The 24,436-nt window shown below is 41.7% G+C and overlaps 2 protein-coding genes across 10 annotated transcripts in view; one reads left to right on the top strand and one right to left on the bottom strand.

Annotated features, from left to right (window-relative positions):
- The window catches only part of Tcea1 (transcription elongation factor A1), a 52,279-nt gene extending 32,241 nt beyond the window's left edge, over positions 1-20,038 (top strand). For 6 of the 8 annotated variants that reach the window (XM_063287895.1, NM_001025735.1, XM_063287896.1 and 3 more), the window contains 3 exons: positions 652-798; positions 2,192-2,263; positions 3,755-5,132. In XM_063287895.1, the coding sequence (XP_063143965.1) occupies positions 652-798; positions 2,192-2,263; positions 3,755-3,763 (228 nt within the window). In that variant the 3' untranslated portion in view covers positions 3,764-5,132. Of the gene's footprint in view, positions 1-651; positions 799-2,191; positions 2,264-3,754; positions 5,133-19,474 lie in introns of those variants that run through there. The other 2 variants (XM_063287894.1, XM_006237816.4) reach the window with 2 other exon arrangements.
- Positions 20,039-22,266: 2,228 nt separating this feature from the next.
- Rgs20 (regulator of G-protein signaling 20) overlaps positions 22,267-24,436 on the bottom strand; it is a 129,874-nt gene continuing 127,704 nt past the window's right edge. For both annotated transcript variants that reach the window (NM_001402015.1, NM_001127495.2), the window contains 1 exon segment: positions 22,267-23,256. In NM_001402015.1, the coding sequence (NP_001388944.1) occupies positions 23,068-23,256 (189 nt within the window). In that variant the 3' untranslated portion in view covers positions 22,267-23,067.

Below are 24,436 nucleotides of genomic sequence, written 5' to 3'. Positions count from 1 at the left end.
CACAATGTAATCAGATTCTATATATCCGTTTCCTGAGTTCTAACTACTTTTGAGAATTTGTCTTTCTTTTTTCTAAGTAACTTTTTTCTTTTTCATTCTTTTCTCTTGAATTATGTCACGCATAATTCTTTTGTATGTCTATGCCCTCTACTAAGTCCTGTCAGGGACTTGGAGCCTACCGACCTCCTGGATATTTTTTCTTAAAGTATTTATTTCAGTGACTAAAGACGCTCTTTTATTATGGACTACCACTGTCCTTGATGCTACTTTTCCTGGCATATTTTTGTGTACTTGGCTCAAAATAAATCCAGATCTTCCTCCAAAGGTCCCTGGCTTGAGGATGGCATGGGTAGTTGATAATATTTAGACCACTTTGAGAATACTAGAGTTACTGATTGCTACAATTTTGCATTGTTAGTTTATAAACAGTATGTGGACCTAAGTTTTATATAAATATTTACAAGTCTTTAAATAAATTTTTAAAGGAAGCAAACTATTTTAAGTCTTTTGAGGGATATTAGTTTCAAGCCTTTAAAACTTTACAAGCTGATTTTACTTTTATTGTTGATTATTGGTAAGCTATGTGAACTCGAAAACATTGAAGATAAGGAATGACTGTAGGAAGCATCTAACTGATTGATACTGCCGTAGGAAATGGCTAGTGATGAGCTCAAAGAGATGAGGAAAAACCTGACCAAAGAAGCCATCAGGGAGCATCAGATGGCCAAGACCGGTGGGACCCAGACTGACTTGTTCACTTGTGGCAAATGTAAAAAGAAGAACTGCACTTACACACAGGTTTGTGATGGACTCGGGTCTCATGTTCACATTAAGAATGTCTCACTCCTGTTTCAAGAGTAAAGATAATTAAAGAATCTCATACTCTTATGACCTCTTAGTGAAAAAGTGCTTTCTTGGTAGATTCCAACTAATTGAAGAGAAGTTGATGCATTTATGTGGTCATAAAAATATTTACAGTAAAAACTGTAGTGGTTACATAAAATAAAAGATGTCCTACAATGACCAGGTTGTTTTTAACAGCTCATAAGCAGTTATTGGTTACTGTGTCAGAGTAAGCAGCACCATATAGTTTAAGGAAAGTTGTCCACTCTCAAATGGCTTGTGAGTGCTGAGGTTTACCTGCCTTACAGAGAGGTGTTCACAGGCAACAGGAAGTCGCCTACTTCAGGGACCTAGGTACTATTGCCATTGTGTACAGAATGGCAGAGGATTTTTTTTTAAGTGAGAGATACTTACGTACGTACGTACATGTGTGTGTGTGTGTGTGTGTGTGTGTGTGTGTGTGTGCGTGCGTGCGTGTGTGCGTGCATGTGCGTTCGTGTTTGTGTGAGTGTATACATGGAGACCAGAGGGGTATTTGAGTCTCTCCTTCCACCATGGATTTGGGACTTGAGCTCAAGTTAGGGTTGACGGCAAAAACATTTGCATACTGATCCATCTCACAGAGCCAGAAGGACATTTTGTTTTTAATCCAGAAGGCCTTGTATACTACTGTTTTCAGAGTGTTTGTTCCTCTTCCTCCTCCTCCTTTTAGATTTATTTATTTTATGTCTTATGCATTGAGTGTTTTGCCTGCATGTTGTTGTGCATCTTTGTGCCCTTGGAAATCTGAAGAGGCTGTCCGGTCCTCTAGAATTGGATTTATGGAGTTGTGAAGTACCAAGTAGGTGCTGGGAATACAACCTTGCTCTTCTGCAAGAATGGCAAGTGCTCGTAATTGCCGAGTCATCCCTTCAGTCCTTATTAGAATATTTCTTTACTTTTTTGTTGCTATTTGTTTGTTTGATTGGTTTTTTTGAGACAGGATTTCTCTCTGTAACAGCCCTGGCTTGTCTTAGAACTCTGTAGACCAGGCTGGCTTAAAACTCACAGAGCCTCCTTAGTATTAGGATTAAAGGCATGTACCAGCACAATTTAATGAGTGACTTTTAGAGGATTTTTTTCCTCCCCACTTATCTGGATAAATTACACGTGAAAGACGAACAGATAAAAAAAAAATGAAGTTTGAAATTCTATGCTCTTTTGCCAATGGTGTATTTGAACTTGTGTTTGCAGATCTTAAGGTAATATCACTGGAGTTACTGTCTATATTTATGTAGAATGTGCTATATGTTGGATTATTTTTAATGGTCATTCAAAAAGCAATAATATTCATTTAATTTTATGGCAGGTGCAAACTCGTAGTGCTGATGAACCAATGACAACTTTTGTTGTATGTAATGAATGTGGAAATCGGTGGAAGGTATGGCCCCCCTTGCATATATATCATAACTTGCTGTTTCTTTGCAAGTGGACTAAGATATAAATATGTACCCTCCTAGGACTTGATCTTACCAACGCATATGTTTTAACACCAGGGAAAAATACTAAATTATTTTCACACATTCCCATGTGTATACATTTTTGATCTTGGAAAAATTTATAGAGTTCTTTGGTATCAGTGTTTATTTTAGGAATTATAGTGGGCTTAGTTGTGAATTGGTAGCTTTTTAGTAAGCCTTTATTTTGCTTTTGTATTTGTGAATTTGTCTCATACAAGCAAGTTTTTTTTTTTTTTTTTTTTGGTTTTTGTTTTTTGCTTTTTGTGTGTGTGTGGTTTTTTTTTTTTTTTTTTTGGAGCTGAGGACCGAACCCAGGGCCTTGCGCTTGCTAGGCAAGAGCTCTACCACTGAGCTAAATCCCCAACCCCGAGTTTATGTTTTTTAAAGGACATATTTTAAGTGTTCTTCTATTCTAATGTTCATAGTATGTGTTCTTTGCTTACTTCACACATGTATATGATGTACTCAGTTACTCATCCTTAGCCCTCATCTCTCCTTTACACATCGCCCCTCCTTCCCTCCAAGGCCCTTTCACACCTTAATGCTGTTTTGTTTTGTGACCTGCTGAGTTTGATCAGGGCAGTCTCTATGACTACAGGTTTTGAACTGTTCATTAGTTTCCATTGCTTCTTCCCGAGAATTTACCAATAATTAAGCAAGGAGTAGGGTTGTGATGCCCTCCTGGCTTGAGATTGACTGTTGGTGACACTCGCCTTTTTGTATAGACCACTGGAAAGCTAATTTTTGAGTGACTTTGTTTTATGAATTCCAAAGCAAAATATGAAATTAGGATTACACATCAATCTCAATGTTGCTTTTATTATTAATAAAGCTGGGGATCTTAGTAGTGTGGGGTCGGGAAATACCCATAGTAGGGATGTCTTTGGAGTCACACAATAATTGGCACTCCCTTGCCTCTCACCCTCACTCAACTATTATTTCTTCATGTAGTAGGCATAAATAATACTTAAGTTCCCTCTGTCATCACTCTTTTCCAGTCCTGCTGAACAAACTTGACCTGTCCAGATAGCTCTTAGATCTGTTATATATGCTAGAGCTTTTTATCACTGCTGTGAGCAGTATACAGTTTGTCTTAATATAGTCTACTAAAACATGTTGTACCATATGGTTCTTAATGAATTTAAGAAATTTAGTTTAATATAGAAAGCTAATAAGTGTTATTTATTTAGCCAAGAAACATTAGAGAAATACTTTTAAAAACATGAAAACTTGATATATTTGTTCTTTAGTTACATAGTTCTTGTAATTCTATAATGGAGGGTAAAAATGAGTGACTACTATGCATAAAACATTTTTCAAAAATACCTTTTTAATAAAGTATATAAAGTTAAGATATATACCCATTGCTTATATTTTTAAAATCTTACAAAATATTTCTTTTGTCTTTGCAGTTCTGTTGAGTTTGGAAGAATTGGCAAGGTATCTGGACCATTAAGAAAAACCAATTTTGTAATTAGCTTTAAAATTAAGCCAGGCTACTCGTTTCCCTGCAAGTGAAATTCGTAAACAGTATACATCCCATGGGTTGGTCTTTGTTGTTTACCTGACAGTCTTTCTTAAATGCCTTCTGTGGTCTCAGATCAGCTGGGAGACCATAAAATAATTATATAATGTGTTGCTTTGTTCTTCTTTTTTATAAGTTGATGTTGCATTTTATTAAATATTAACTTTTTATAGTCTAGAACACAAAAATTCTGTTGATCTTACATACAGATAAATTGCTTTTCTCATTGGTATGTACCTAAAAATATTAAAGGAAAAGGAATAATATAAATTTTAGAGTTACCAACTATACTATGTTTTCTAGTAGTACTTGACCGGCTTCTCAAAGTTGTGCACACAATTGGAACTCGCATATTACTTTACTCTTAATTACTGTGTTCACAAGCCTCGGATCCTTAGATCTCTTGCGTCTATGACTAACCACAGTGACCACTTCTTGTATTTCTCACACATGTATATTACCATTTTTTAATAGATTTTACTTTGAAAACTGACTTGGTTGCCATCAGTTTATTTTATTTGATTTTGTGATGTATTTTAGTTTTACAGAGCTAAGCTTTTCACAAAGCCCCTCACAGGCATACTTCTGGTGAATTTTCCCCCATAGGAAGCCATGCTGTGAAGAAAATATTAGTATCTGAGTAGAGTTCCTGGAGGCAACATGACTGTACTTGCACTTGGAAACCTACTGACCAAGGATTAAGCCTGAGAACTATGTAAATTACTAAGCTGTGCTCTTTGCATATGGAGGATGCGAAAAAAATCCTTTAGACTGAATCTTTTGTGCTAAATTTTTTCTTACATGATGATGTCAAGCCAACTGAAATGTAGGCCGTAGCAAGTAGTTTTACAAAACATACTTCACAATTAAGTTTTACTTTTGTTTAAATGTGTCCCACTTGTTTTGCTAGTACTAAGCAGTGGCTTTCACATCGTTTTCTTGACACAGACGTCCTATTGCACAGAGCAAAGGCCACTATTTAAAGTTTACAACTTAAGTGCCTCTGCCTGTGTTCAGACTTCTGTGTAAAGACCACTGCACAAGCTTTGCGCTCTGCTCTGCTCTGCTCTGCTCTGCAGACCGTTTGACATAACATAGAAAACAATATGCTAAAAGGATTGGTCCATGGGTAATTGCTGTCACTTTAAAAATAAAGTACATTTTGAAAGAATTAGTTTAAAAGTAATAAGGTTAAAATAGCCCCACTTTTAAGTGATCCATTTTAAAATTTGTAAATCAATAAAATTTTTTGTTGTTAAATATAACTGTTTTTGTGGTTTATTTTGATGATCTCTGTAAGTGTAAGCCAGCCTTAATTGAATGGTTTCCTCGTAAGAGGATCTGTTGCCTTCCTCTGGCCTGATTACACTGTACACATGTGGTACATAATCTACATAATCGTGTGTAAACAGCCATACACGGAGATAATTTTTAAAAGTTGAGATATTTTTGAGGTAGTTGATATTCAGAGGGTAAAACTTTGTTGTTTAGAACGTAATAGGTCTGAATAGTGTAGGTCTTTATCTACCCTAAGACCGTGTCAGCAAACATCAGAATATCTGTGCTTTTAACTAGGCTCAGCTATCATAGCTGCTGTAAGTGTCCTAGTTGGCCACCTGGTACAACTTTTGGCTGGAGAATTGTGATGGTCCCAGTGAGCTCAAATGTTTTGAATGCTTGGTCCATAGTTATGGAACTGTTTAGGAAAAATTAAGAGATGTGGCCTTTTTGGAGGGTGTTTGCCACTGGAGCTGGGGTTTGAAGTTTCAAAACCCCCCACAAAGATACTGTTCAGTGCCATGCATGCTTTCCTGTTACTGTGGACCCTGCCATGTGCTTAGAAACTAGCCATCTGGATCTACGAAAGTCAATTTTTTTTAAATACATGTTTTATTATAGAAAGCAAAGGAAATAAGACATGAAGTAAGCTATGGGTCTAGGAATGTCTCTAACTTAAGGCAAAGGACGACCAAGCTGTGCCTTCTTATTGGGCATTTCCAATCCTGGGATTGACAGGTATGATTTCTTGTGCTTTGGGACGCTCTTGTTAACACTTGTCAGTATATAAGTTCATTTCATAAAGGGATCCTCAGTTACTGATTAAATCAAAGAATGAAGTTTTATTATTGAAGAGAAAACATGTTTAAACTTATCAAGAGTCACCAAGGTGGGACTAAAGAGATGACTCAGCAGTTAAGAGCATGTATTGCCAGTTCCAAACACAGGTTAGATTGGTCAGAACTATCTGTAACTCCAGGTCCAGGGGAACACACACACACACACACACACACACACACACACACACACACACACACACACACACACACACACACACACATTTTAAATGAGGCGTGCCAAAAAGAATTTTAGCACACAATAAAAGCAGTGTGAAAACAAAGTGGCTCCAAGTTTTGTTCTCAGTTACTTTGGGGAATTCTAGAGGAGTACTAAGTCTTGTTTCATGTTGCCTTAGACACAGATTGACATTCGTGAAAATATTTTTTATGGACACATGGCACATGAGCAAAGTAAAAAGGCTTTTGTCTGTCGGAGGGAATAAAGTTGACTCGTGGAGCATCTGTAGATGAACCTCTTGTTTTACTGTCTGCCAGCTTCTCTCATTAAATATTTTCGGTTGTGTACACAGTCATATCTGAGGGTGCTCTGGGAACAGACACAGCACTTTGATGGGCATCTGGGACCTTAGATATCAGACGTGGCTAAGGGAGGGCAGGGGACAGTATTCATGTGCTCTATGGCCTGGGTCTTTATGTTTAAAACAGCTGTTCTTAGTTTTATCAGAGAAATCCCTTGGATAGGCCTGGCTAGTGCTGCCTACAAGGACAAGTGTAATCATCTGAATTCCTTCTCATTTTCCCTGTCCTTTTCATTCTCACACTGAAAAATCAATGTCGTATAGCTGAGTCTGGGGTGCGGGATTCCATCTGTACCTGCTCATGCTGTACAGATGTTGTGAGCTGACAGGCTGATGAAATGGTGGCCTAGAAGAGTTTGCCTTTGAGAGATGAGATCCAGGTTGGTAAATCTGAAAGCCTCAGCCTGCTGAAAAATCAGGTGGGATTTTCTTTCCTTCCCTGGTATGGGTCTAATTTGTCGTGAACAAGTTTACTGCAGTTTTCCATCCTGTGCTGAGCCTGTCATTAGTATGTCTTACTTCCCTTCTGTTGTTTGACAATCTCAGGCAATAGGTAACTCCTGATCTAGGAGAACTTACACCCTCCTGATAAATAGCCAGTATGATTTTAAGCAAATAGTTTATTTATCTGCATGCTTTTTAATTCTCAGAATTAAACAAAATTCCTCTGTTTTCCCTGAGGATTGCAGCAAATAGAACTGTGATGGTTTGTATATATGCTTGACCCAGGGAGTGGCACTATTTGGAGGTGTGGCTTGTTGGAGTAGGTGTGTTGCTGTGGGCATGGGCTTTAATACCCTCGTCCTAACTACCTGTAAGCAGTCTTGTAGAACTCTCAGCCCTTATGCCATGCTTGCTTGCATGTTGCTGTGTTCCTGCCTTAATTATAATGGACTGAACCTCTGAATCTGTAAGCCTGACCCAACTGTTGTCCTTACAAGAGTTGCCGTGGTCATGGTGTCTATTCACAGCAGTAAAACCCTAAGACTAGAACCCAGTATAAAGGCTTCCATGTAAAATCAGAGCCAAAGTTAAGGTCTGAAAGCCACAGGTAAGTTGAGATGAATCTTTAGCAAAACTTCCTTATTTCTCCTCCCTCTTCCTTGCATTTTTGCAGTTCCATGACTGAGAAACGAACGTGGGCTCTTAATTATTCATGTACTTCTGCTAAAGGAAAATATTGAAAGGGTAGTAGTGGAGAGATGACAGAAAGTGCTGTTTATGGTATACCCCCAAGGGCTGAGTATCCTTTTCCCTGGTAACCTGGATAAATAGGAAAGTAAGGAGATGGGGTAGAACTCTGTAGAGTGGGGGAAGATAACTGCTTCAAAACAAGTTTGGGAACAAATGAGGCTCATCCAAGAAATCAGAGGTGACCTCTCTTGGTTTTTCATTAATTGCCCCTTATCCCAGAAGAAGGCCATGAAGACTTGAATATAAGGCACTTCAGACTATTTCCCCTGACTTAGAAACAAAAACAAACCCCAAAGCAACCTGTAGAGGTACAGGTGTAGTAAACTTTCCTATCATCTGGCTCATATTGAGGCTAGTGCTAATGTCTTATCTCAGGACCAAACATGCAAACATGTTCCCATTCTCTCTTTTTTTTTTTTTTTTTTTTTTTTGGTTCTTTTTTTCGGAGCTGGGGACCGAACCCAGGGCCTTGTGCTTCCTAGGCAAGCGCTCTACCACTGAGCTAAATCCCCAACCCCTCCCATTCTCTTTTTAAAAAGATTTTAAAATTTGATGCAGATGAGCATTTTGCCTGCATGTGTGTCGATGTACCATGTGTGTGCTGAGTGGCCATGAATGCCTGAAGGCCAGAAGAGGGTGATGGATCCCCTGAAATGAGTGGTTGTTAGCCACCATATAGTTTCTGGGACTTGAACCTGAGTCCTTTGCAAGAACGGTCAGTGCTATTAATTGCTGAGCCATCTCTCCAACCCCATATTCCCACTTTTGAAAATGCACGACAGCAAGAAGTCCAAGTGTTTTTATCACATTCGTAAGGAGAAACAAATACAGAGGCCTTTAGAATAAGGAGAGAAGCTTCATCCATTTTCCGAATCCTCGAGTTGTTCTGCAGCATCAAAGCCAAGAAGCTTCCCATCCTTTGGTGAGCCTTCACATGACCACAAGATATACAAACATGGGTGCAAACATTCGCCCACCTAGGGTTTTAATTTGAATACTGGAATGCAAGCTCCTGTTAGGAGTGTCTCTGACGTTTATTCTCTAGTCTCTCTTCTAAGCAGTATAGTGTGGGGTTTCAGGGATGGATCAGAGTTGGTAGGTAGCCTGGTTCAGAGAAGGTTTTCTTGTGTGAATGGTTCTGCCTTTTGTTTCAGATTAAAGGTTAAATGGAAATGTGCTGGAATATTTGGCCCTAACCCCTGACCGGTCAGGCATGCTCAAGGGACTGTCTTAATACCCTAGGGATTAAGTCCTTACCGTCAGATAGGAGATTACTTACTGTACTCGAACTGGGATTATTCCCTCATAATTTGGAAGTGGGAAACGGAAATAAAGCATATAGCACTGAGAATATTGTGACAGTCCACTGGGAGCCTGTGAGGGAAAGTGCACCACGTGAGTCTTCAGACTCTCGCTCTCAGCCACTGAGCCCTGCACAATGGTGGCCGTGGCTTCCCTACCACGAAGCCATGCCAGTGTTACAATCTCGATATCCTACTGAGACTGGAACACAGACCTGAAACCCCCCATTCCAGCCAGGATTTGACACTATAGAATAGCCAGAGACATCGAGAGAAACATGGCTATTAGGACTCTTCAGGTAACAGTCATCAATAGCATCTGTCTGCCTCAAACCACCACACACCAGTCAGTCTCTGAGGAAGTTACCTCAGGTAAAAGAAGGGTATGGGAGTCCCTGCAAGTGTTGGGACCAGCTGCAAAGCAGTCAGCAAAGAGGCAAAGGAATTCAGTGTAGCCTGACTTAATCAGCCAAGCTGGACCAAACTTCGAAAGTCTGAGGCCAGGCAGTTTATTGGAAGCACATTTTAACAGTACAGTTTGGGAAAAAGTTTCCTGGTGTAAATACAAGACCTGGTGTACAAGGAGGCATAATTACATAGCAACTCAACTCAAAGTCCATGTCATTCCTTCCCAAAAGATGGGTTCTTGAGATAGACTACTTGTATTAGCTTAGGGCCTAGGGAAGGATCTGGTATGGTCAAAGTCATACAGTAGCATAGAGTTCTTTTGGGCTGCTAGCCACCTGCAGTCCTTGTTGTGGAAGCACAGGGAAGCCCCTAGCTATACAGATAATGTAAGGGCCATTTAGACTCTTATGTATTATGTATTATGCTCCTAGTTGTGGGAACTTCATAGGACCTGGCCCTTAATGACAGATCATCTCCAATTTCCAGCCTTCCACGGGACCTTAATGGCCCTGGGATGTGGAGGAAAGGATGGAGAAGGGTCAGACTGCCTCAACCCCAGAAACCTCAGAGACAGGACAGTAGGAATTGGCTATATCCTCTCCTTTCAACCTGGCACCAGAAAGCCAGCTTTCCCACCATTAACCCTAGTAACAAATTTACCACTCTGAGAGTATCAGATTTCACCCCTTGACCTTAAAAGGCAGCCCCAACTCCTGATTCTCCAACCTCTGAATATGCAGATGAAGTTTTTTCCAACATCTTGTCCTGGCCTATTGTACATGACCACACAAATCTTGTCCTAGAGACCCTGGTGATCTCTTCAGGAACATAAATTACCCCCCACCCCCCAATGGACTGAATTAGTTCTCTGAAGCTGTTCCCTGGGTGTGTGTTCTTTGCCTGTGCACTCACAGCTGACCAAGATCCTGTATTGTATCCCCTGCCCTACAGTCTAGCCTGGTGCATAACAGGTCTGTCTACCCGCAGGGGAAAACAAACAGGAGAAGGCAGCCTTCTAGGTGAAAAGACAGGTTTTACACCTTTTCTTTTGAAAGATGCTTAACATTCCTGGTTTTCCTGGTCATCTGTGGGCACAAGGACCTTTGTGCTCTGAACAGAAGAGCATGAGCTGAAGTGTCACCACTGTAGCAACACAGGCCTATCAAGGACCAGGTATCCAGGAAGGTGAAAGGATTTCCTGAACAAAACACCAATGGCTTATGCTCTAAGATCAAGAATCGACAAATGGGATCTCATAAAACTGCAAAGCTTCTGTAAGGCAAAGGACACTGTGGTTAGGACAAATCGGCAACCAACAGATTGGGAAAAGATCTTTACCAATCCTACAACAGATAGGATCCAAAATATACAAAGAACTCAAGAAGTTAGACCGCAGGGAGACAAATAACCCTATTAAAAAATGGGGTTCAGAGCTAAACAAAGAATTCACAGCTGAGGAATGCCGAATGGCTGAGAAACACCTAAAGAAATGTTCAACATCTTTAGTCATAAGGGAAATGCAAATCAAAACGACCCTGAGATTTCACCTCACACCAGTGAGAATGGCGAAGATCAAAAACTCAGGTGACCGCTGATGCTGGCGAGGATGTGGAGAAAGAGGAACACTCCTCCATTGTTGGTGGGATTGCAGACTGGTACAACCGTTCTGGAAATCAGTCTTGAGGTTCCTCAGAAAATTGGACTTTGAACTACCTGAGGATCCAGCTATACCTCTCTTGGGCATATACCCAAAAGATGCCCCAACATATAACAAAGACACGTGCTCCACTATGTTCATCGCAGCCTTGTTTATAATAACCAGAAGCTGGAAACAACCCAGATGCCCTTCAACAGAGGAATGGATACAGAAAATGTGGTACATCTACACAATGGAATATTACTCAGCTATCAAAAACAATGACTTTATGAAATTCATAGGCAAATGGATGGAACTGGAAAATATCATCCTGAGTGAGGTAACCCAATCACAGAAAAACACACATGGTATGCACTCATTGATAAGTGGCTATTAGCCCAAATGCTTGAATTACCCTAGATGCATACAACACATGAAACTCAAGAAGGATCACCAAAATGCGAATGCTTCACTCCTTCTTTAAAAGGGGAACAAGAATACCCTTGGCAGGGAATAGGGAGGCAAAGTTTAGAACAGAGACAGAAGGAACACCCATTCAGAGCCTGCCCCACATGTGGCTCATACATATACAGCCACCCAATTAGACAAGATGGATGAAGCAAAGAAGTGCAGGCCGACAGGAACCGGATGTAGATCTCTCCTGAGAGACACAGCCAGAATACAGCAAATACATAGGCGAATGCCAGCAGCAAACCACTGAACTGAGAATAGGTCCCCCGTTGAAGGAATCAGAGAAAGGACTGGAAGAGCTTGAAGGGGCTCCAGACCCCATATGAACAACAATGCCAACAACCAGAGCTTCCAGGGCCTAAGCCACTACCCAAAGACTATACATGGACTGACCCTGGGCTCCAACCTCATAGGTAGCAATGAATAGCCTAGTAAGGGCACCAGTGGAAGGGGAAGCCCTTGGTCCTGCCAAGACTGAACCCCCAGTGAACGTGATTGTTGGGGGGAGGGTGGTAATGGGGGGATGATGGGGAGGGGAAGTCCATATAGAAGGGGAGGGGGAGGGGTTAGGGGGATGTTGGCCTGGAAACTGGGAAGGGGAATAAAAATCGAAATGTAAATAAATACTCAAGTTAATAAAGATAAATTATATCTATGAACTTTCTCATAAGTATGGTTCTATTACTATTTTAAAATTATATAATGAGATTGAAACCTGAATTTTAAAATAAAAAGGTTAAAATATGAATGGTAAATAAAGTGCTAATATTGGAATAATAAAAGAATTGTTATAAATTGTTTTATCAAAATAAAATATTTACTCAAAAAAAAAAAAAAAGAACAAGGAGAGAAGAATGGAGTTTGGAGGTAGCACAGAAAACCTGGAAATGCGGTGTTGGGAAGAAGGGCTCACTGTCTGGATGTGCCTCTGACCTATGTGGTGGTTGAATAGGAATGGCTGCTGGCCATAAGAGCTTGCCCAGGATTTTTAAGAACTCTGGGGAAAGTAAAAGGTTGAGGAGAAGGAACAAATTGATTAGCTGGTGAGATCGGTACCCTCGTTAAAGAAACATAGAAAGGAATACACTCAGGTTTTGGGGTTTTTTTGAGTTGATATTTTTACAAGATTAGAGACAAAAATCTTAACCCCTAGATGCCTTGCTAGCAGTTACAGGTGTGGCTTACTTCTGGAGGGCACCCTCTGAGACATGTAGATTCTTTGGTCCAGGGACAAAGAACTGGACCAGGAACACTAGATAGTGGCAGAGAAAGAGATGGTTATTAACAGCACTTCAGAGGGTGGCAGCAGGCAGCAGGCCTAGAGCCAAGATAGCTTAGACACCTGCAGGCTCAGCCATGGCAGTGGAGAGCTGTAGAGGTCGTTTACATAGCACGCACTTTCCCCCATATTTGGATGTGGGCTTTCCTGGCACATGTTCTGACCCTTGTGTAACCCTTATGCAGGCTTTCTAGCCTTTCTTTCAACTGACTTCTTTCTTATAGCTATCTTGATGCCTCTTGTGGCCCTCTACTCTACTGACACAGGACTATGCAACATCTGTCCTATGTCTCTCTTGTTCAGTGAACATAATGTCTGTAGGATTCAGCCATTTTCAAAATCAGCAGAATTTCCTTTTCCTGTACCAAATATTTATTCCCCCCCCCTCTCTCTCTCTCTCTCTGTGTGTGTGTGTGTGTGTTATAGAACACATTTTCTTTTTCCACTAGTCCACCACTGAATATTTATTTCACCTCTTAACTCTTGTGATAGTAATGCAGTAATTGGGGGTTTGTATTTCTTTTCAAGATCCCAATTTTATTTCTTTTGAATAAAAAAATGAAATAAGATTTCTGAGTCCTGTAATAATAGTGATTTCATTTTTAATTTTTGGGTAATTTTTGTGATTATTTCCAATATTCTCCAGCAATGCACAGATTCCACCATTTGCCCCTTTTCTCCCAGAACTTGTTATTTGTTCTTTCGTTTGGGCATTTCCAAGAGAAGGTCTGACTCTGTAGTTCAGGCTGGCCTTAGTTTATTATCCCCCTGACTCAGCATCTGAGTGCTTAGGCTGTTTTTCTGATGCCCACTCCTTGTACCAGATATGAAATATTTATTAATGATGATAAGCTTCTTTTTATTTGTACATCTTTAGAGAAATAACTGTCCAAGTATTTCTTCTTGATCTATTTTTTAAGCCAGGTGTTTTTGTTAATATTGTGTTATGGAGTTATGTATAATGTATTTGAATGCACCACACACAGTGTTGTGGGGTACTCACTAGACAAGACTATTTGGACATGGGTTTAAGCCAGTAGAACGTCGTTGTTAGCCAGCCACTGGGACCCCAGTGAAGCCCCAAGCCTTTCTCAGAATGAGCTTTTAAGCACAAAAGCCATATTCTGGGTTGACATACTTCAGTTACCAAGGGCAGTTAGCTAGAAGCAGAACTGTAGAGGCCAAAAAGCAAGTTTAGTACATTTAGATACTTTTGCAGAGCTGTGGATTAGGTGTGTAGGTTTTTGTTTGTTTGTTTGTTATTTTGGCAGGTGGTATGTGCTGAGTTTTATGGCCCAAATGGAACCTCCATCATGGGAGTAGTTGTGCTAAGATCTGGGCCCTGATACAATGCATGTGTACATATACGTAATACACATAGAAATGTACGTGTAGATGCTTGGGTGTGTGCACTCTGGAGGGCAGAGGATAATGCAAGATGTCTCTTTCTATCACTTTCCCCCTATGGTCTGTGTCAGGCTCTTTCACTGAATGGAGACTTGACGTATTGGCTAGGCTAGCTGGCTTGCAAGATCCCAGGCTTCATCCCTAAGTCCCTGTGTTCAAGTCCCTGGGCTTGTAGGCATGCACTAATGAGCCCAGAGTTTTACACTGGTACTGGGATTAGAACTTAGGTGATCACACTTGCACAGAAAGTACTTACCCACTGAGTCATTTTTACATGTTTACTATTTAAATGGGCATATGCATGCTGGGAGCCTGCCCAGACTGGAATGGGCTTGAAGTGGGACACAGCGTTAGACGTGGCTTTAAAGCCTGATGGTCTCTGGCCTTCTAGCTCACTAACTACACTGAGTGCTTGCTGAGAACTTCTAAAAGATTCTAAAGACTTTCTTTCTTATTCTATGGTTTAAAAACACTAGCTTCTCGTTAACTCTGTGCTTTATTAAGCATTGTAACTCGTTGCTTTATTTTACTCTTTATGGTTAAATAAGCTCTAGGGAAACAATTCTTTCTTACTGTTCTGTACTAAGAACTTAACTTTCTTAACTCTTTCTTGTGCTTTGATAAGCTTTAATATCTGGCAATTAACACATACTGTTTAGCAGCAGGGAATTAATCAGCCAGAAACCTCCCTGGCTAAGCTGGTTAACTCTTTGTGAACCAGAGAAAAAGGAAAGGAAAAGAATTAAAATGCATAATACAGGCAGATATGCACAGTAACATATACATTCAAACATTCATACACCCACATTCTGGTTGGGCCTGACCAACACAATCAACTCCACAAGTATTCGTGAATGCTTACATATACCTACATACAAACATATAGACAAACACATATGCATTTGGATGAATGGATGGGTGTCTTAGGGTTTTATTGCTGTGAACAAACACCATGACCAATGCAAGTTTTATAAAGCACAACATTTCATTGGGGCTGGCTTACAGGTCAATCCATTATCATCAAGGTGGGAGCATGGTGGCATCCAGGTAGGCATGGTACAGGAGGAGCTGAGTTCTACATCTTCACCTGACAGAAGTCAGGAACAGACTGAGCATCCTCAGGCAGCTAGGAGGAGGGTCTCCAAGCCCACCCCCACAGTGACACATTTTCTCTAACAAGGCCACACCTTATAATGGTGCCACTCTCTGGGCCAAGCATATGTATCACATTCCACTCCCTGACCTCCATAGGCTTGTTCAAACACATGAGTCTATAGAGACCATACCTAAACATAGTATAATAAAAAAGTACATTTAGTCCAACTTCCAAAGTCCCCATAGTTTATAGCATGTCAACAATGCTAAAGTCCAAAGTTCAAAGTCTCTTCTGAGATCCATCCATTACTTAACTGTAATCCCTGAATTAAGACAGGCAACCAACTGGACAAATTTCACATTCTGTCATCTCCATGTCTGATGTCAAAGTGATTTTCAGATCTTCAACTCCTTTTTCATCTTTTTTGACTGCAACAAACTTCTTTCTCCTGATCTGGTTCCAATCCCTGTTAGCAGCTTTCCTCAGCAGATAGTCATGGCTCTGGCATCTTTAACATCTTTGGGTCTCCAAGGCAACTTGTTTCAATCCACACATGATCCTCCAAAGGGCTGGCTTCACTTCTCCAGCTCTGCCCTCTGTTGATCCACTCCACTGCCTCAGATGTTCTTGGTGATCCTCCCATAGTACTGGCATTGCTAATACACTAGGGTCCTCCATTGCAACTAGGCTTCACTAATAGCCTCTCCTAGGCTCTCTTCTTGGTGCCAAGCCACAACTCCTTTGCATGACCCTTTCAGTCCTGGGCTGTCAATTGCAACTGAGGATGCACCTTCACCAATGGCCTTCCACAGCCTCTCACAGTGCCCAGCCACAACTGCTCTTCATGACACCTTCATGCCTTCAAAACCAGTACCACCTGGGTGACTCTTACACATTACCAAGTCCAGCCACAGCACAAAGTATAACCATGGCATCTCTGGAACACAGCTCTCAAAAATCACTTCCCAGAAGATTTCACCTCAATGATGCTGGTCTCTTTCTTAGCCCCAGTTAACGAGCATCAACTGTCTCCTTCTCCTCTTGGTGAAAAGCTCTCAGGGAGAACTTTCCCTCGGGATGGAGACCCTCCAACTCTAAAGACCAGACCGAGACACCACAGGATGCAATCAGCAAGAGGATTTGGTTTATTGTCGGGATACACAGGCACAGGCACCTGCGGGCGCTTCAGTCACTCGGGGGACTGGCACGCCCCACGGAACCAAGGATGGGCTTTTATAGGATTTTGGGGAGCAGAAGCAAGCATACAGAAGCAGATGCATGGTTACAGGGATATAATTGGTGGATTCTAATATGGCAAGGGTTTAGCCCCGGGGGCAAGTTTCCTAGCTACCTTCCTGAAACATAACGGCTGACTCGGCCCCCCAAGGGTTCAGCCCGGGGGCAAGTTTCCTAGCTACCTTCTTGGAACATAACGACTGACTCGGCCCCCCACCAGGGTGTGGGACCTCTCCCGGGGCTTTTTTCATTGTCAGGTGCTCAACCGAAGTCGTCCTGTTGCCAGGCCTTCAACCAGACACATCTTGCTTGGCAGCCGCTGTGTACTCAGTGTTCTAACCTTTCCCTGAACCAGTCATCTTAAGTACAGCCTTGCAAAATGGCGTTACTGCTGCTAAGCTGGGGTCTTTCATTGGATATAAAGCCAGAGACACATGGCTGAAGCTGCTGAGTTCTGCTGCTTGCAGGAGCTGGAACATGGACCCCTTGGTCTATTGCATTATCACTAGCTTCCTCTTTTCTTGGCTGTCCTGGATCTTGCTCTGTAGATTGACCTTGAATTTAGAGATCTGTATGCCTGTCTCCTGGGATTAAAGGTTTGTACTAAGTTGCCTGGAGCTAATTTAGCTGGGTGGGATCTTGCCCCAAGGTCATTACTCCCTTAATTCAATTTAATACCCTTGAACACAGGATTCAGCTCCATTTCACTTCCTGGTGTCCCTTTAATACTCAAACCATATATTTTGTATTTTTCCTTTTTCAGCTTCCCTTTTTTCATTAAAATGCTCTCCATGAGACTTAACCAGAGAACAAAATCTATGATGGGTGTTTCTGAGACCTCCTTTGTCAATGCAATTAATCTGAGTCTTTTCACCTTAGCCTCAGGCTGACTCTTCAGACAAGGGCAGAAAGCAGGCACATTCCTCACCAAAATACCACAAAAGCAGTCTTTACAGCACATACAGAAATTCTTCTCCTCTGAAACCTCTTGGGCCAGGCCTGCACAGTTCAAATCACTCTCAGTTACAAAGACTTCTTCATTCCTACTAAGATAGCCCATTAAGCCCCATTTAAAGCATTCCTCTGCTTTCCAAATCAAAAGTCCCCAAATCCACATTCTTCCAAACAAAATCATGGTCAGACCTATCACAGCAATAACCCAGTCCCTGGTACCAACTTCTGTCTTAGGGTTTTATTGCTGTAAATAGATACCATGATCGATGCAAGTTTTATAAAGGACAACATTTAGTTGGGGCTGGCTAACAGATTCAGAGGTTCAGTCCATTATCATCAAGGCGGGAGCATGACAGCATCCAGGCAGGCATGGTGCAGGAGGAGCTGAGTTCTACATCTTTACCCAATGGAAGCCAGGAACAGACTGAGCATCCCCAGGCAGCTAGGAGGAGGGTCTCCAAGCCCACCCCCACTGTGACATAGTTCCTTCAACAAGGCCATAAATTCTAATAGTGTCACTCTCTGGGCTAAGCATATGCAAACCATCACAATGGGTGAATGGGGCAAAGCTCCCCAAGACAAACCATTCAACCAACAAGTTTATTTCTTTTCTCTGGTCTTTTTTATACCTTCTTAGACAAAAAGTTCCTTAGAAAATTGCTTCAGAGATAAAATGTTCCAGAGAATGGGAGATACAGAAGGATGTTGATATTAAGTTCAAAGCAGTACTTTATTATAATATGCTCATTATAAGTTCAAAGCAACAGTTTCTACACAGCCTTGCCTTATCATAGTACACATCTGTGACTTTATCCTTGGACCTAAATGTTTTTCCTTGTACACAAATTTGTCCCGTCTATTTCTCTTTTTAGTATAATTATGAAAGCTCACTGTATTTCTTAAACACATTTCTTAAGCCTTTACTTATTATCATGAGGAGTGGACACACTCTAGTCTTGATTCTAACTTTATTACATCTCTCTAGCAACTAAGACCATCTCTAAAAACTTTCTTCCTAAAATTATTTGAATCAAATCAGGAATTCTATAGAATCATTATGTATTTGTCTACATAACATCACCATAAGTTAGTACATCTTTGTAGGTCTGTAGAGATCTGCTCAAAAGGGTGAGTCAATACCTAGTGATTATTATATACTTAGTAATAGAAGAAAAAGCATATCAGTCGCAGAGATCTTTCCTCTGGTTTAATCCTCTTGGCCTTGCCTAGAGAAGCAAATCTGTCACAGATTTAGTCCATGGTGGAACCATGTCAGGAAAATCACCTGCTAATTTTTAGTTTCTCCTAGATGGCTCTTGACAGATGCATAGTTTTTGAGCAGACTCTTCCACTCCATAGGCAGCTTTCTTACTGTGCATTGTTTCCTGTGTAGACAGGAAGTGTTAGATTCTCATGTACTGCCACTTCTCCAGTTTTGTTTTTGTGGCTTCTGCTTTGGCACCATCTTCAAAACCCACCACCAATGCTGAGGTCCTGGGTCATTTCTGTTGCAGTTTTATCTAGGTGATTTACAGTTTGGGGCCTTGATATGTGAATCTTTTATCATGTTGAGTTGGGGTTTGTGCATGGTATAACATGAGGGTGCATTTTCAGCAGTAATTCCGGTTTACCAAGCACATCTGTTACAGATGTTACATAGATACATAGATGTTACATCTCCCTGTGATGGCTATTCTTGGTTGTCCACTGACTATACTCCTGAAATTAACTAAAATTAAAAAAATAGAAGTTATACCTTTGAGCAATTTTTGCTTAATTTGAGATCTACTTCTAATCCAGATCTTTGAGGTTGGAAGACAGACCTTGAATCCAAATCTTTAATGCAGATTTAAACTGTGTCATGCCTTCTGCTGGAAGTCTATATAAAAGGACACAGGATGAAGGAAACTTTTGCTCTTTGCCTTCTTGCTTTCACCTTGCTAACAAGTCTATTCTTCACTGCCTTTAGACCCAACTCCTTCAGGATTCCATTGTATACTCAAGACCAGCTGAGACATCCAGGCTGATGGACTAAGCAACTACTGGATTCTTGGGACATCTGTGACCAGGCCCTCTACTGTCTATTCATACTAAGTAGTAGGGAAAGCATTCCCTAGTGGACTCCCTTTGTAAACTGTGTAAACCCTCAAGGCAGGTAAGTGGCCAGCCCAGGCCCAAGGAACTCCAGCAGCCAGGATCTGCCCCCCCGAAGACAGCCTTCAAGGTTCCAAGAATCCTTTTCTGAAAGCTATAACTTTCATTTCCAACCCTGAGGCAGTAGAGTGGCCAGGTCCCATCTTAGAAGAAAAAAAGAAGTCCCACCAATCTTTGAAGAGGACAACCTGTCAATCCGTGAGCTCCATCAAGCTCAGGATTGAAACCCCACCAATCCTCTCCTTGGAAAGTGCTACCTCCAAGAAATCCAACATAAATAAGTTTTGCCTACTGCTCAGCTTCCTGCTGTCTTCTCACCCAAGCAGAAGCAGCACCCTACCTAGGTTGTTTCCTCCCAATAAATATCTTGTGTGAGGTTTATTGTGTGTTACTTTATGGTATTCCTTGGTTCCCAATTGCCAGGGTACGTTTCTCTCCAGATATGCAAACTTAAACTCTCCCCCAAGGACTTCCAACCTCCAGATTTCACCCACAGAACACCAGCTTCTCCAATGGACCTCTGGGGTATTTGTTGGCTTTCAACTGCTAGGATACCTTTCCATTTCAGTTGTGACATAGCCTCAAACTCACAGAGATCTGCCTGCCTCTGCCTCTTGCATTCTGGGATTAAAGGTGTGCACCACCAATGACTGTGTGGGGGATCTTTTTAACAGTGATATAGAGAGATGTGCTGGGTCAGAGAAGGAAAGAGAAAAAGGAGCCTAGTGAGAGTGTCAACTGTGTCAACATATACAGGCTGTTCTTATGGGGGAAATGGAGCAAGCCTACAGTGTGGGAGGGATCCCAGGAGGATGATGGTGTAGAAGAGCAGACCAACCTTAGATAAGTGAATGTTGCCTTACTTCTAGGAAACGCTGCTTTCTCGTTGCTTGAAACATCTGTCCTTATGCCATGTCTGCATGTCCTCTCTCTTCTTACATATATGAAGGCAAATCCTTCCGAGCCTTCTTTGAGACTCACCTCTCTGCTCATTCACATAAGGGCTTATCAGCAGTCTTCATGTTTTACCTCCCCAGGGATTCTAAATCATCTCTGTGCTGAAAACCTGACTTCCACCCTAGTATCCATACTGTAATTGTTAATGCAGTCTCTCTGTATAATTCATCCCACTTTCAAACTCAAAATCCTGCTCCACCTTCCTGTGTGCCAAGAATGCAGGTATGTGTAACCACACTTAGCTCCACATAATATATTTGGCCATGCAGGTCCCTCTACACAAATGATCTCTCCAAGTGTCCTTTTATATACCTTACAATTACCTGATACTTCACATATCCTTCACTGTATCATTTGAAGTCAATAAAATACCTTCTTCACCTGTAGTAACTATTGGCAGGATATAGTCTTGTTTTATAGGGTTAAACTCTGGTGGTGTCACGCCCACCTCGGCAGGCAAGAAAGACACAACACGGTTGGATTCTTCTCAACAGTCTTTACTGCAGGACACCTTCATTGTTGACACGGGGACCACGAGCGGCAAATTTGCTCGCCTTATATACACAACAGTATGCTAATAATCTCTCAGGGATTGGTGGGGCATGGGTCACCCCACTATCACCCCACTACTTGTCCTCCAGGGATTGGCGGAGAATGAATCACCTCACCAGCATGGTGCCGCCCCCTCATTAGCATATTACCACCCAACTGACACCAGGTGCAAAACTCGCGCATGCGCAGTACTATTGTTCACCACAGAAGGGCGCCAGATCATACAGCTGCCCTGACGACGGAACAAGCCTGCGCATTCGCGGTAAGTTGTTTACATTCAGACAGGGCTGGCTGTCGACGCCATCTTTGTTTTGCCGCGCCGCTCCCTACATGGAGGAAATTCTGCCAAAATCTTTATATAACCTTTACAATTCTTTGAACTGGATTTACTCCGTTTTAGGACTTACAACAGTATATTGTAGGTACCACCAGCATGTAACCCATTGGAGAATTGCAGTTATGGCCTCTGTTCAGGGAAAATAATGGTTGGATAAAATGGGATCAGAAGCATATGCAAGGGACTGGCACCATGAAAAGTACAAGACTCATTATTCTTTGAGATGAATTGAAGGAGGTGAGGAGGGATGCTGGGCTTGTGTATTTGTGGGTTCATAGACAGTGGAAGGACAAGTTTCATGAAAACTTAGAGGGAAGATGGTTTGTTGAGAATGATGGAAAGGAGTCTTATTTGGGGTTGTGCTGAGTAACAAAGTCAGTCAGGCTGTTGCAGGACCAGGCAAAGGGGAGGCCAAGACTTCTGTACAATGGTGGAGCTGATGTGGTCTCTGTAGATTAAGTGTCTAACCTGCTCCTGAAATCTGTCTGGTTTGTTATATTTCCCATTTGTTATAGGTATGGGATTGTTCAGGGTGGCTTAGGTCTATGACCATTTTTACTTTACCTGTAAACTATGAAGTCATCCTATTTGCTGTGATTAAAATAATATAGTGGGATCTAAAGACAGCATGCTCATCTGGAAGGTGAAGGATGTATTGCATACATCCGTACATGATCCATGTTCCTCAGTAATTCCAGATAATACAAGCTTGAGAGAAAACACTTGCATTTCATTTTTCAGAGTAAAAATATCCATATTTCTTTCAATAAAAATTAAAATTGTTTATTTGAGGATTTGTGAACATGACAAACTATGAACTTCAAAGTTCATTCTTCACGTTCTGACAATACAGTCATCTTTTCATTTTAAATGTTGCTTCATTTACCAAACCTCTGAGAGTGACCCACCTAGAGCATGATGTGTTCTACCAACCATAACAGATCACACACACACACACACACACACACACACACACACACACACACACTTGAACACACACAGGCATGCAGAGAGAGAGAAAGAGAGAGAGAGAGAGAGAGAGAGAGAGAGAGAGAGAGAGAGAGAGAACAGGTTTCCACCATTTTTACAAGGAATGGTCACATCTTTGTGAGATGTGACTCTCAGACCTGGCATGGTGCCAAGTAAAGTATTCAGACTGAGGGAAGGGTTAGTTGAGAAGGATTTGAATGCCACTTCTTTGGAGAGCAATATAGTATTGAACTCATGCAAAACAAAGTGTTACCATTTGTTCCTTGTATATCTATGCTTCAGGCAGAACAGAGGCTAGTGCATGCCCTGCCCCTGAGAACATGCTACTGTTATTGTGAGTGTGAGCACACTATCTAAGGCAGTCATGCCCACCGCCCTCTTGTCTGATAAGTATCGCTATAGGTGGCTGCAATTTCCATTGTGAATCGAGAACTTTCCGTGGAGGAAGAATCTGTTATTACAACAGTCAGAATCACTGTAGCACAAGACATCCTATCTCTAAATCCCCTGTGCTAGACGGAATCCATGAGTTATTTTCTTGTTTTGTTAATAATAAATATATTCAAAACCACCTATGCTTCAACTGCTTTCTCAGCTAAGGACTTAAGTAAATCCTTATAGACTGTGGAGTTCATGAAGCGGGGATAGGAGTCTCTGTGCATTAGGGTGTAGATCTGCAGTTGAGCGTCATCAAAGATGTGTTGAGATGGATCCACCATGTTTCTGTTGATAACCTCTCGCACTCGGGAGTCCAGGCTGACCTGTGGAGAGAAGCAGCTGCTATTTCTCATTGTAAATCCATCCAAATTCCCATCTTATTTTTCTACCCCAAGGAAACAAGGTGTTCTAACAGTCTGAATCCTAATGGTCTGAACTACTGAGAGAAACTTTCAGGTGAATGAAAGGGAACTCTAGAGCTTCAGGAGCCCCAGTGGCCCCTGGAAGGCCAGGGAAGCAGATTGCTTGCCCAAGACCAGAGGACTCAGCTGGTCATATTGAAGGGTCAACTTACTATTTCTTCTCAGGTTGTAAGGAATGTTGGCCCTTTAGAAAACCACACACTGCTTCGCTTCTTTTAAATGCATATAGGATGGCCTTTGAAGACAGAAGGCAGTGTGCACAGATTCATCCCTGCTAATGAAGGTAAAAGCTTGGGTGCTGCAGGCTTCTGCCTGATTAGAAGCTGGGTGTAGGCTTCTAGTGCCAGTCCAGGCTAACAGGAAGGCATCTGTAAAGGAAAGTGCTCAAATCACAGGGCCTGAGAGCCAGCGACATCCAGGTTTCTATCCCTGCTCTATCTATAGTAAGTGTGAATTCCTACTAGTGAACTTGCATTGGACATGAAGTGATGGTGGTTTCTAGGACTGTTGGTTTATGAGTATTTTTATTAGAAATAAAGTGCTTTCATATGTAGCAGAAGTGTAGCTTGGTCATCATGCAGGTCCCCCAACAACTGGAGCTGGGGCTGTGTCTGAGTCTGTTGCCAGCCTGCCTGTGCATCCTGTTGCCCCGACTAGACCACCTTGTCCTACCTCAGTGGGAGAGGTTGTACTAGGCTCTGCAGTGACTTGATGTCCTGGGAAGCTGGGGGTGAGGAGGATTAGTGTAGGGGCGATACCCAGAGGGAGTTCCCCTTCTCCTTTGAGAAGGGGAGCGAGGAATGCGGGGAGGATCTGTGTGAGGGGGTACTGGGAGGAGAGGGGAGGCTGATATTGGGATATAAAGTGAATAAATAAATAAATTTTAAAGAGAAATAAAGTGCTTGAAAACTAGCAAGCTCCTTCAATGGAGTCATCCACACTCCCAATTTAGTGAGCCCTGTGTATCTCTTATCTTCTTTCTCTTTCTATCTGTTCCCCCATGCATCGCAGTTTCTTCCTATTCCTCTCCCTCTCCTCTCTGTACAGCCTTAAACTCAGTGTCCAGGGCTCACATGCTAGG

Source organism: Rattus norvegicus, chromosome 5 (assembly GCF_036323735.1).
Source record: "Rattus norvegicus strain BN/NHsdMcwi chromosome 5, GRCr8, whole genome shotgun sequence".
Classification (NCBI taxonomy): Eukaryota; Metazoa; Chordata; class Mammalia; order Rodentia; family Muridae; genus Rattus; species Rattus norvegicus.
This window is presented reverse-complemented; position numbering and strand designations above follow the sequence as displayed.